The 14,585-nt window shown below is 41.9% G+C and overlaps 1 protein-coding gene across 5 annotated transcripts in view; it reads right to left on the bottom strand.

Moving 5' to 3' along the window:
• Positions 1–311: 311 nt before the first annotated feature.
• Positions 312–14,585, bottom strand: part of opa1 (OPA1 mitochondrial dynamin like GTPase) — a 33,244-nt gene continuing 18,970 nt past the window's right edge. For all 5 annotated transcript variants that reach the window (XM_044043885.1, XM_044043886.1, XM_044043889.1 and 2 more), the window contains 2 exons: positions 2,293–2,372; positions 312–2,119 (listed from right to left, as the gene is read on the bottom strand). In XM_044043885.1, the coding sequence (XP_043899820.1) occupies positions 2,308–2,372 (65 nt within the window). In that variant the 3' untranslated portion in view covers positions 312–2,119; positions 2,293–2,307. The remainder of the gene's footprint in view (positions 2,120–2,292; positions 2,373–14,585) is intronic.

Raw genomic sequence — 14,585 nt, 5'->3', positions numbered from 1 at the left:
CAGTGTAAAACACAAACATTATATTTTTAAAACTATTTCAGTGGCTGTATGTGGAGAAAGTGAAGACTACAGGAAACAGTAACAATGATCCAGTTATTCACGTATTCACATCTGGGGAACACTGAAGTCATCCAATAGCTGTGGAGACATTTCAGTCTGGACTGCAGTGATGGACAGACTGACGGACACCACCTGCAGGGCAGAAAAGAATAAAGCACTAATCATGTCGATATGGACTGTGTGCAGCCGACAGTGAAGTGGCTCCCACTTTTGTGCAGATTGGTCTAAACGCACAAAGACGAGCCGACGTGTCATGAAAAATCAATTTTTATTTACGTGAATTGAACTGTAATCTTCCTTCTCTTTAACACAAATGTAATAAATAAAGCACACCGGGTCAATCATGCACACGTTACTTTCTACAACACAAAATGTTTTTTTTTTCCATTTTTTTGACTGATTTTCTGTTACACAAGCCGTTACTCTGCATACACTTGCTGTACAGTACATGACACGGTAGCAGCTCCACAACTTCCCATTCAATTTAACTGTACAGGATACACTGCATATTATTTATATATATATATACCCATATACACATATGAACGAATGAATTCAGTCAAATATATGACGAATAAGCAGAAGTTTTCATTGGTGATGGTCCAAATGAAGGAGGCTCACTGTGAGTGGTGAGAGAGCAGAACAAGCACTAGATTGTGAAACATCTGGTCATACACACTGACAACTGGAAGAATCCGGCAATCCACAATTTTGGTTTAAAAATCACCCACTAGAATATTGATATTTCGCCCCCTTTTCTTGACTTTGAAACCAAGCCCCGTAGATTTTGTTTTCATCAGTTTTCTGGCGTTTGCATCCCCACAGCAGCAAAAGGCAGGAGATTTCAAAAACAACTGGATCACAAACACGGGAGAGGGCGGAGTGGATAATAACAGCCGAATATGTACAAAGAATTAGTGATCAAACAAAGGACATTAAAACCTGGTGAAGTTTGCAAACACATGCCGGGAATCCTCCTACTCCAGCAGAGCTGAAACACATGGACACAAGACAAATAGAGACAGTGTCATGCAGTTTTGTTGTTGCTGTATTTTCAAACCAACTGTTAACTGACGATGTAACCCGAGTGTCGAAGGGTATAATAAGTTACAAGTAAACAAATATACAGTTCAAGTCTGAGGGGACTGGGGATAAGATCACAATCTGTTCAATAAACTGCAGAAATGTGTGAATGATCAATAAACATCCTTTATATTTATATTTTAAATCTATGAAAAGGCATCCTATTTACTAGTATCACTGTCAGTAACAACATGACGCGGTAATGTATAATGACAGAGAAACATACAGATTAACAGACAAAACCTGAATTGGAGGCATAATGGGTGATTTGAAAAAAAGAAAAAGAAGAAAAGAAATCTTTATGTCGTATAATTTCCTGTCCAAGTTGATTGTATCCTGTTAATACAATGCAGCGGAAGCTGAAGATGTTGCCAGGAAGAAACGGTCAATTATTATTAACTAATAGAGTCTGAAGAGATGATTTAAGTGCTTTGGTGCAAAAAAATAAAAATAAAAAATAAAAATCTTTACATGTTTTACATACTGAGGGAGATACAGGACTAGTGCCAGTACTAAGTGTTTCTTGATACACAGATTAGTGAATTCTCACACTCACACTATCTTGTGTATACACACACACACACACACACGCACACGCACCACAGGCCAGGAACTAAAGAAAGGAAGAAAAAAAAGGAAGAAAGTGGGGAGATAAACATGAAAACAATACTCATTTATTTCAAGCACAATGCAAGCGGTCTTATTATTGTCTTGTTTTGGGCTTCTGTGCCGGTGTCCCCCACACTGATGAGGGAGGGACACCCCACGAAGAGGAAGAGGGGAAAACAACTGTTTAGTAAATTTTCCTCAATCTCATCCATCTTTCCATCGTGTCCAAGGAAGCAAAGCCAGGAGCATTAAAATCAGGTGAGTGGAGAGGCGAGGACGGGGGGGAGCAGACGGGTCATTTACACATTTCCTTGTCTCTGTTCAGTGCATTTTTCTCTTGTGATCCAAAAATGTTCTTTTAATAGTTCTGTGAAGATAAAAAAAAACCCGAAAAGAAACAATCAGTTATCATTTGTGCTGCTGACAAATCTGATTGACACATTTACATTTGTGTATACACATATACAAATGTTACATATTATATCCATCAACTATTAAATTATAACTTAGTGATCATGACTATATGACAGAGGAAAATACCTAGGTTCGTCTTTTTTATTTCTCCTTATGAAGAGCTTCTATGAAGGCTTCAAGTTTTTCCTGGATCTCACGAACTTTCTCTGCAGAGAAGCACACAAAGTATGTCGATTAGTCGAACTGTAAAACACAAACAAATATACTGACACACACAAACATGAAGTTTCCTGCCTTACAAAATTCATTCTCAGTGATTTTTATGGATGTTTTGCTGCAGACCTGAAATACTTTGTTATAGAGTAAACCACTGGTTTAAAATAAAATGAACCAGTCAAGTCATAAATGTAAATAAAAAGCCAAATAACACCAACAGCTTCTTAAATATGATCTTTGGGTTTTGGGTAATTGGTCTGACAATATGAGACATCAACTGGACTGATGCTGATACTGATGGACATTTCTTTACCATCATCAATTATCAAAAAGGAGATAAATAATAAGGGGTTGATCAGGGAAATAACTGTTAGGACGACTGATGATGAACATAACTTAACATATGACTGTTAATTTCATTAGTATTGAATGAGGTTCCATCAGATATTAAATCTGTTCTTAAGATAAAGAACATGAAACTTATTTCCTCTGCTACAGTGATTCTTCTGTAGGTAGAAAATCCCCTCGCGTTTTCCACCAAAACACCAGATGGTTGCCTCCGACAGTGACAGCCAAACCTCAAGACCTTCCTCATGCATCTGATGATGAAGAACAGCGTAGCCTTTTCCCAGTTAGCAGAGACCACATCAAAGCCCTCACCAACCTCTTTTCATGGTATGTACCTCCCGGGCACATTGCTAATGGACAGGAGGAGATACCATAACAACAACATTTCACATGAAAGGAGGGAATTTACTGGAAAAACAGTCAGTCACTTCTATTCATGAGTACACTCCTATTGTCTGGAGACTGCATAAGAACCAGCAATCCGTCCATCCACCATGTACTGTCACACGAGACGAGCGAGCCATCTAAAGCGCTCTTAATCGCTAATCAAACAGTGGCTGAAGGAAGTCTGCAGGCCAACGCACAGAAAGGGAAGCAAAGGCTCGCACTGCCAGCTGCAGCTCCAGAACTGGTCGGCTCTCCAGCTTCACCCTCGCTAATCTGTCTGGATCTCCCCCAAGCACAAATCCAAACACGAGCTCTGAAGAACAAACTAACGCCGCTGTATCTTGATCAATCTGTCACACGAGATACATCGCCGACCTATTGTTGACTGTTTTCCTACGAGTGGGCCCAATGACAACAGATCTAAAAGGACTTGTCCTTCTTCAGGCAGATAAATCACCGTGGTTTGGACCTCAGAGCAACAATGTCCCTAAGTGTCCATTTCAGGTCGTCACAAAGGTGATAACTGTGTGCGTGCTTTGGAGTGAAACTAAATATTGTAGTGAGAGGCTTGTGTGCAGCCCCTTTGATGGGAGCACGGCTGCAGAGGTATCCTTTTCCTGATGGATGAAAAGCAAATGGTTAGTAGGAGAGATGCAGACACACCCCCGCACACGTCCTGAAATATTAGCAGAGCTGTGAAGTGCTGGATAACACATGAGGCGCGCGCACACACACAAACACACACACACATGTATATAGATCTGGGAAAATTGACAGACAGAAAAGCTGTGGCCCTGAATGGTGCACAGTCACGTGTATGCCTCTACACATCATTACCTGGAACCAGCAAAAACTCTCCAGTCCTGCTACCTTCCTACACACTCAGAGTGGGCAGGTGGTTTAAAAAAAAAATCCCTGGCCTTTGATACTCTGTTAACACACAGGCAAAATGGCAGGGCGTTAGGGGGAGATTACAACACCTAATGGAGGCATTAAAGGGGCCTGTCGAAGGGCAGGCTGACAAGTCACTGCAGCAGGTGTGGGGTTGAATGAAACATAACCCTGTGGTACACCATTCCAACACACAACCCACAGCAGGGCACAGACAGAGTTCAGCTGTGTGGGTTGTGCACCCTGACCACGGGACAACTTAACTCCATCCAAGCCAATCAGAGCAGGATTCTCGACATCTATCTGACCCGAAGTAAAAGAGACGCGAGGGTGTTGAGTTTGGGCTGGTGTGTAGGAGGGTACTGACTGTCAGATCATCAAAACAAGGGAAATCCCCAGGCTCAGGCTTCAAAGCCTTTAACTGGGTTTAGATGTGGCTGACGATAAGGTGCTTAGCGAAGCCGCAGGTTTCAGATGCAGACTGCTTTACGCGGGTCAAACATTAGGGATCCTGCCAACTGTCGGGCAGAGGCACCGAGTTCTGCCAGATCAATGGGGGCAGCAGGAGGGTAGAGGTTTGACTGGAGGCAGTGAAACAAGAGAGAATGGTGTAAATCTCCAGACTGGCTAAGAAAGTTGATGAGTGAAAATCATTCTCATTTTCACCTGCACAACCATTAAATCCCCAGCCAAAACTGTGGTTACAATTAAATAACGCACAATTGGATTAGACCCCTTACACTCACACCTGTAGGCTAAGTATATTGGCGCCACACTCTCGATCCCAGAGTATTTTGATTCTGTCACTTAATTCTCATGACCGTAGTTGGGTCACAACAAATTTTAGTTTATGGTTTACGTGCCCCTAATGTGCTTCATATTAAAGTTCCACCACATTAATCACTGCAGCAAGGCCCATCAACCATTCCTATAAAACAGGATACTTACAAACTTAAAAAGCAGTCGTCCTCTGAAGTTTTCAGGAGGTTACGGGTGAATGTGAACGACTGAATTTAGAAAAGCCAATATTCTGTGAATAAAAACTGAGGAACCGATTTCTCCTGACACCATGTGTTTGCCACCAAAAGAGAGCAGCAACAACAAGAGAAGGCGACAAAAGGCTTTCTCATCACCATCCTGTAGAAATGAAACAAAAAAACAGTGGACAGAGTCACCATAGCCTGCTCCTCAATGAGCAGTGGGAGTAGAGATCTAAAACCCCATTTAGACTCCTGTTTACCTAAGAGATGAGCCCAAAACACAGTCATTCAACCGCTCACCCCTTTATCTGGTCATGAATATTCCCATAATCCTCTGGCCTCTATCCCAGAGGCCCCTTGGGATAGATGCTGGGTGTTGTGTGGGTGCCGAGGGCGGAGGGACTTGCACATTCAGAGGAAAAAGAAGGGAGCCGTTCCCCCCAGTCTTTTCAAGGCCTTCTCTTGGCTGATCTCCACATGAAATGATATCTCATTCACTCTCACTCAGTAGAGTCCCCTAAGCCTGCGATGGCCTAAGCGCTGGCAGAAGGACGGCCAAGCCAGAAATCCTTTAATTGACATGTAATTAGACTGTGAAGCTCTGCGGCCCTGCTGGACAAGCAGCCACCACAGAGGCGATGGAGAACAGAGGAGGGAAACAGATGAGAGGGAGGCCTGCAACTTATTGTGAGATCGAGAAAAAAGGACTAATCCTCTTCCTATGGGAGATGGCTACTCTTCTTCAGTGGATGTGAAAGGGAACCATAAAGAAAAAGAAGGCTGATATGAAGAAGTGGCAACAGAAAGACTTCAGTGGATGAGGTTTGGTGCCACGGCTAAAGTTACATCAGAATGTTGCTCTTCTGACAAGACAGCAGCGGGTCGCACAGCATGGTCACTGGAGACAGTGGGGTGGAGGGTTTGGTTCCCGTCCCACCCTGCCATAATTCAGGAAGAAACTTTTTTATATCTCATAGCTGCCAAGGTCACAGCGTAGGTGGAGACACTAAATGTTTAAACGGTCTGCTGTTGCCTTCAGTGAAAAATGATCTCTTAATGTAACAAACAGAAAAGCCCGTTTCTCCATTGTGCTGCTTGATCTGTCACTAAATCTAGATTGTCATGTTATAAAAACTGGACCACGGGGGACGCAGACACAGGGAGAGCGGTTCTGTCGACGGCCCAAACACCATGTCAGTGACACAGCAATGAATCAGTCCTGACACTCATGACTCTTATCTAGAAAACAGATGCCCAGGAGAGAACAGCCCAGCCTGGGGAAAGACATACATGAGCCTTAACGGGTCAAAACGTGGGGTCAGCCGAGGGGTAGACTAAACAAAAACAGCAAATGCAGGGAGAATCTTCTGAACGAGCCAGGTGAGGTGCAGGTTTTATTGACAAGCATTGCATCTGCCTTTGAAGGGCCAATTGTTTTGTTTTTTAGTGCAGATGAAGATGGGAGATAGTGGCTTAAGGGAAGAGGTATAATAGCAGTTGTAAATGATACAGCATCAGAGAACACAGACCAACTGGAACACATCGTCTAAATACAGCAGCAAACAATCACCACTCCACTATTCCAAACCATTCTTACAAATGAGGCGGTTCCGAGACAGCGAGTCTGCTTATGGCTCACAGTGTAAATCACAGCAAGTCTTGGATCTTGGTTTTCCAAGACTCACCTTTTGCACTCGAATGGAGGTCTGCGCTGCAGTTAAGTGGCAATCCATCTTGAGGAGCCACATGAGCCTGAGGACGTGGGGCTGACTAGTCTGGTTTGAACTCAGATCCTGTCATAATCCTTCAGTGAAAATCTCTTTTGCTGAATCAGCCAAAAGGTGCGAGGACAAAACAAAGCAATCACACTTGAGGTTGGAAACACTTGCATGCATCTAGCACTGTTGAAATGAAAGCCTACAATGAAAAACTTCCAATTCTAATCACCTCACTCTCAGTCCCTTCTCGACACGGCGTTGGCTCCACAACATCCGATCAAACGTGATGCCAAAGAGTGATTATAAAGTCTACCCTCTGCTGCCCTCGTATAAACAAACACAGACCTCAAACATCTATACATCCATATAACACAGAGGCACTCACACACCTGGAATTCATTTGATCACCTGGAAAAGTCGTCCTCAGGTTTACAGGCTGGTTTCAGTGAACTGCAGATGTTTGTTTTTTTGTTACAGTAAAGCGGAAAAGAAAGTGCTTCTGGTGCAGGCAAAAGAGGCACAGCACCCGTAAACGTCATAACACTTTGTTTCTATCTTGTCTAAAAACCAGACAGCACTATTGTTAGACTAGTCTCTAAGGTTGCATGTTCATAGCATGAGAAACTTCCAATCAAACTGTTACAGAGCTGAATGTATGGTTTTCCTATTACCTCATCTTAACCAGCACCTGATGTCAGATCTTTGTGTGTATTTATGTTCATGCATGTGTGAGTGACAAGTGGATCTGTGGGAATGGGTCCCTGGTGGCCACGCTGGGCTGGAAAATGTGAACAGAAGCCTTGTTGAGGTTCCCCTCCCATCACACACCGCCTCCTTTTTCCGATTTTCCCACACTGGCTCTAGCTCCCTGGCCCTGAGGAGAACTAAAGATGGCTTCACATTCTCCTTCACAGTTTCATTTCTTTGTGACCACCTCCATCATCACCTCTTGATTGGTTGTTTAAAACACACAGCTCTTTTTTTCTTATTTCCTGACTTTGTGTCTAGGGAGAAGATTCAGAAGCAGCCATATCATCTGGAGAAAGTCCATCAGCCAACTTAATCTCTGTAAATATTAGGATTTGTGGCACAGCGTTGTTGCTCACAACCAAATCGTCAATCTTCCTTATTAAGTAGAAATGTATTTTCAGGGACAAACACATTTTTACTGCTGCAATAAATAGTTACACAGACAGTATGTAAGTGGTCCATGGCCAGTGAAAAACAAGTGTATTATAATGTGCTTATAAAACTGATTCTGGACAGCTGCATACAATATGTCTTTGCAACATCTTAGAAAGACATTCCTTGGTTCTGACAAGGGAGGAAGGATGGATGTACCAAAGGGAAGGGAGGAAGTGAGAAAGAGCTTCGGGGAGGGAATAAGACGGAAGAGTTGGGTGATGGGAAAGTGGAAAGAGGAGCAGGTCATAACATTGGTAAATGGAGGCAGGTGGCTGGTTGGAGCTGAGATGAGGTGGGGAGGAGGAGAAGAAGAGGGGAATAAGAGACTCCTCGTGTTTTACAACTATTTAAAAACTATGATGGGAGATATAAAGAGAGCATAAATGCAGAGTGTAAAAATAACATGCAAGTGACGTAGAGAGGAACAACAGAGGAAAGAGCAACAACTGCCTTTTTTGCAATGGCAATAGATGAGTGCTATAAAAATTAACCCAATTAATGCTGCATTTTGTTTCATATTTCCTGTGTCACCTGACTCCAAGTGAGAGGGAGCAGTGCAGCTGTGGCAACTTCATGTGCCACAGAGAAACATGTACTGCTCAGCCTCTAAATAACGCAGCTTGAGGCCCAGACAAAACAAACCAGGAGCCTGTCCGGGTTTCTGCTTTTGCGTCCATCCTGAGCCAGAGTTTGATTCAGTTAATATAAATGGCACTAAGTTTCCCTGATGCTCCGTTGCATGGTCAGTGAGATGCACTAAAACTAGACGAAGCAGAAATGCAAAGTTAAACACTTATAATTATCAACTATATGAAAAGAAAACACGGGTGATGACATTTCTGAAAAGATATACGGCAATATCAAAGCATCCTTTGTAATTGGAGAAAAGCCTGATGTGGTAAAGTTTAATTGTAAACTGTATTAAATTGGTTCTTTTTAAAACTGGCTCTTCACAAATCCAACCTAATCCAAGCTGCCATAACATGTGGAAAAGAATCCTCCAGACAATTATAGATGTTTGAGGTACTTTGCAATAGAAAAGTTGTAAGCCTGTTTATGAACTGCCTCATTTATACTGGTGTTATGACAACTACCGTTTGTGTACTTGACACACCTGGGGAGAAAATGGATCATTTGGCAGCAACACAGCAGCCTGTGGTTTTCCTGCTCTGTAGGGAAAAAACAAACTTCTACTGTAACACTACTGAGCATCTCAGTTTACAATGTCACAAAGATAACTACGTGCCTGTTAAGAAAAGAGTAGACTGTGGTCGGGAAGAATCACCAGGAGGTTTACAGAAAGAAAAACTTCATGATGTTCAGGAGATTGGAATCAACATCTCTGTTAAATATAAGGATAACTGGTCAGTGGATAAATTATGTAAATTGAAATTCTGCATGTGTTCAACATTAAGATATAGCTTGAGAGAAGAGAAGAAAGAAGCAAAGAAAACTGGAAAAAAAAAGGCAGTAATGCAACTCCAAATGTGATAAAATGCCAAAGGGGAAGAAGAATAAGGATGAGAGGTAGTTCTATACATACGGCAATTAAATATATTACTGCTTTGACGTGCCCAGGCCCATTTTGTGCTCCTTATATATAAGTGAAGGTAAGACAACACGTTAACAAACTAAGTTCAATGTGAGTGGGAGAACTGTGTATACAGTGCTGTGACCATTTCAGTATATGTGCAAATATGGGGAGATCTGCAGAACATCAATTAAAGGCTCACAAGCCCAAAATAGCTTGTTCAAATTAAATGGAAGACATCCATACATCAACCAAGACTCATTCTAGAGCTCAACATGGACAAACTGAGCAAGAAAGCAATGTTTGCTCTGAGCCGCAGAGATCATGCACAGAGATGTGACAAACATCCAGAAGGATGACCATCACTCCCAACACTTCTGTGATTCAGGCTTTCTGGCAGAGTGGGCAGACAGAAGTCTCTCCTCAATGCTTGCCCAACACTACAACCAACAGTGAAGTGTGGTGGTGACAGCATCATACAGTCGGGGCGTTTTTGTTTTTTCAGCAGCAAAGTACACAGATGTCCTTCATTAAAACATGGTCCAGTGCACACAGGACCAGACTAGTCTGCTGGTTCACTTCCATCAGGACAATGATCCGAAGCACAGCCAAGACAATGAATGAGTGGCTTAGGTCTCGATGACTTTTCCACAAATCTTAAGTGGATCCGCAGGAAGGAATGGCAGAAAATATCCAAATTAAGTTTCCTAAGAAAATGTTAGTCTGATATTGCACCTAATGAATACTTGTAGATGTAAAGATCACTTTGGCATGACATCAAAAGGTGAAAAAGTGAATAATTACTTTCTAATTGCACAGTACACTGAAGTGTGATAAAAATAAAACAACTTTTGAATGACTGGATCTTTGATTTTTTTTTTCCTGTGGGAATTTAGAAAGTACACATCGTCAATAGGAGCCTTAAAATAATAAAGCTTTTCTGTGCATGGACACTGAAGCAACAGAACGTGTCCCTGAAGCTGCACACAAAGCATGAACCAGCTGTGCAAGAGCACCAGCGCCACACTGGTAGCCTCTGCTTCTCTCCCTCCGACATAGAGGCACATGTGTACACAGCACCTTAAGATGATACGTCATTCCTTACAGCAGAAGGGAGCAGAGACACACTTCTACTGAGCCCTCGCTAATCACTCTGGAGGAAGCTGCTCAAAAGAGGTGGGGGAGAAGATGAAAGGAACAAAGTGAGCGTGAGGCTGAGAGGGCATTCCGGTGAGCAAGCCCAGACAACCACAGCTTTATTGTATTCTGCTTCTACACAAGATGAAGGAAAGGGAGAAAGTGACAGCATGTGCAAACATGCAAACACTTCACACATTATCACTATTCTGGAGAGCACATTCAGTTGACACCTTTAATTCCTTAACCCTCACATGGCCTCAGCACAAAGATGAGACCCATCATTTTGTGCACACTGTTGCAGTCATCAGTTAAAACAAGCCTGCAGTGAATGTGAATTTAGTGCCATTTTTAATTAGCCATGTGTGTAGTCATTTAAATTAGCCGAAGCCACCACGCGGACTTGATTTTGCTGTAATCAAGTCCTGTAAAAAACTTACAGGACAGTTTCAGATAAAAAAAAAAGAAACTAAAATCTCACTCGCAATTTGTCAAACAGATTTGGATCTATTAGCAAATGAGAAATGTAACTTCTCTTTGTTTCACTGAAAGCCACAATGGATAACTTCTAATATAGACCACAGTATGCCAACGCCCACCACGATGGTGTGGAATACAAATATCCAGAGTTAAAAAAATACAAAAAAACAATAGAACTGTATATTCATTCTCCTTTCTCCGCACTAAGAAATTAATTACTAAGACTTTACTTTAACAGTAAGGACAGGCTGACGGTAATTACATGTCAAAGAGACGGTGCATCAGTGTGTCATGCCGGTGCACTCTTCATCAATCTGACAGGGCAGCCATCTAAACGGAGGTGACAGCCAGACATGTGACAGAATTAGAAGAAGAGTGGGGAAGAAATAAAAAAAAAAAAAGATTGGTGCTGCCATTTTCATAACAATTCACCAAAACTGCAAAAAAAAGTCAGATTGCAGGTCACTTGTAAACAGATAAATTAGACGAGGTAAAAAGGCATGAAACTAAATTAACATAGTGGGAAGATACACGGGTTAAAACTGACATTATTATAATAATAATAAACATTATTTATATAGCACTTTTGTTAAAGTTACAAAGTGCTTAACAGCCCAATCAAGCCTTATCAAATATTACAAGGCCTCATTTGTGGTAAGGCAAGAAGTCCAACAGATCACACAATGAGCAAGCACTAAGAATCAGTGGAGAGAAACAAGCTCCATTTTAACAGGAAGAAATCTCTGAGACAACCAGACTCAAAGATGTGCAGTCATCTGCCTCGGCTGGTTGGAGTGAGAGGAAAATAGGGGAGAGAGGAAAGGTGGGGGAGAGAAAAGGAGAGACTAACAAAGAGAGAGACGGAGGCAACAAGTCAACAATCAAACAATAAAATAAAAAATAAAGTAGGAGGAAAGGGAGAGAACAAGAGGAAGAGGGAACATGAACCAAGCGTGAAATAAATAAACAAAACATCAATAAATTACAAACAACAAGAACAGAACAAGACAACTACTCATGACTGTACAGTGAGGCCAAGGTGTCTTTCCTAACTAGTGTTAAAAGCCAGTGAGAATTGCTCAAGAGTCTGGGCAGCTCTGACATGTAAAGGAAGGCTGTTCCACAGCTTAAGAGATGCCACAGAAAAGGCTCTATCTCCCCTATTTTCTTTTTGCCATGATGTAGGAATATGTAAGAGCAACTTTAAAAAAATAAGATGACACTATGTGTAAATGTCACTAGAAATGACAAAAAAGCACTGTATCATAGTAGAGTAATTAGTGATAGAGTAGTGGAAACACACTCAAACTAGTGCACCGTCTCAAACCAGGCAACGGTACTTTTCCTCTGAACACATACTGCACACACACAAAAATCTCTATATGGGGCAATGAGACAGCCAAGCAACATCCCAGTGGTCTCCTAAGAGGCCTGTGCATGCACATTAGGACTGGGCTTTGCTCCAGAGATGGCACTGTGCCATACAGCTGGTCTGGCACATGCTGACAAACACACACACCTCTTTGGGATACACATTCTACCACTCATTACTGGTGCTTTCACACTTTCACTCACTAACACACACACACACATGACCTGAATTTGTAACCCGAGCGATGCTGGGCCCGTCTGCGAGTAGGGGCAGAAAAAGCTTAACAGCAAACTGCCCCTTGGAGCACATTTCTGCCTTTGTTGAGCGTGTTTATCCTGTCTCCCATGTCCTATCTCTCACCCTTTCTTCCCTCATTTACTTATACAAGGGGTCGTCTCTTGTCTGTTATTTTTGTTATTGTCGTTTTTTTTCGTCAAGTAAGAAGAACGGGAAGATGGCGACAAAGGCAGATCCAGAAAGATGGAGAGAGAGATAGATCAAGCAGGCTATGGAACTAGCTGGGTGGCTGACCTGTGGGGTCAGGTGATAGTTTGGGCCTGAGGCCATCTGACCTGCTGCCTTTTAAAATGCTGAAGAATGTGTGTGTGTAATGCATTAAGTAAGTTTGTTTCTCAAAAAGACATCCACAAACCCAATTTAATCTAACACTGCATGTCTGTCAGTTATAAAAGTTGATTCCTTTTTTAAAAATTTTGCACAGTGCATAAATATTATATTGATACTTCTGTTATATTGAAATAAAGTATTCTCTCCTATCGAGAAATTATGAAAGTGGGACATGATGAACAGTAACTGGACATGTCAGTGCACAACCAACTGAGTTAAAAACATGCTTTGAACAGCAATTAAACTTTGAAGAGCTCCACAAGTTTTTGACGTGATTTTTTTCAAAAATCCCCAGAACGCCTGCTCATTTTATACTTTGAGGCATGTCGTCAAGTACTCCCATCAGCCATGCAGCTCAGTCTAGACTGATGGACCTGTGCATCTAAAGGCCTGTGCATCTAATGACCCTGATCATCCTCCACTCGAACACCGACTCAACCCCATAGACTGACAAAGCAACAAATCTGCAACACACTCTCACTTGTTGGACTGAAAGAGGAGAAACATGGGGATAATGCAATTCATTTCATAATCAATTGCTTAATCACATTGTTTTTAATCCATAAAATGTAAGAATTTGTTTGTCAATAAAACTAAATTATTCAGTTTCAGTTATTTCCTTGCTATATAAACCAAATAAACCAAAAATATTCACATTTGAAAAGTAGCCCTTTAATTATTAACTGAAAAAACAATAAAATAGTTGACAATTCATTGAGTAATCAATTAATCAAATAACCATAGCAGCCCTGGTTCACAGTAGAGGTCTTCATGGGTTTAGCCCCAAAGACCTTAAGGTAGAAGACAACGCTGTAAAATGCATCGTTGGCCCTAAGATGTTCACAAATGACAGGACTGGGTGGCCGTGCTAAAATTGCAATTTTAGCACGGCCATTTGCAATTGAAGTGTAAAGAACGATAGCATACTCTTAAGTCTTTATTTACTATTGTAAAAGTGAAACAACTTAAACCTAAGATATAACAGCCAGCAAGCCAGTGTAATGGTTCCCATAATAGACCACAGCAGCCTGTCAAACTGTGTGCATTTATGAACAGGTGTGTCACAAGCCTATAGGATCCCATGACAGATTTCAACCATATTCACACATCTACTGCTGAGAGGAGTCTTTGGTGGTGAGAAGTGAGAACTTCATGGCTGTCTGGGAAAGTTTGGGATCGACTTGCCTTATGGGATTTGCAAGGCCAGGCAGGTCTGGGCATCCCAGAGAGTGTGTGGAATGGAGAGAGGACTGTGTGTCTGTGTGCTCTTCTCTCCCCTAGGCTGGTGTTATTGAAAATGAGTCTGAGCCTGTATGCATTGACATGCTTGTATGAATATGTATATGACTGTCGATGTGTGTTCGTCTAAACATTTGTCTTTTGAAAGGCACAATAGTTTTATACAGTACTGTGCCAAAGTCTTAAGGGTCGTGTCTGTGTGAGCGTGTAATTGTATTTGTTACCTCTCTGTAGGACCTTTTCTGGCATAAACACTGACCAGGTCAGGGGCAGTAGTTCTCATGGAGACCACAACCAGGTCCTTAATG

Source organism: Solea senegalensis, linkage group LG14, assembly GCF_019176455.1.
Source record: "Solea senegalensis isolate Sse05_10M linkage group LG14, IFAPA_SoseM_1, whole genome shotgun sequence".
Taxonomy (NCBI): domain Eukaryota; kingdom Metazoa; phylum Chordata; class Actinopteri; order Pleuronectiformes; family Soleidae; genus Solea; species Solea senegalensis.
The sequence above is the reverse complement of the archived record's forward strand: the minus strand, read 5'-3'. Positions and strand labels throughout refer to the sequence as shown.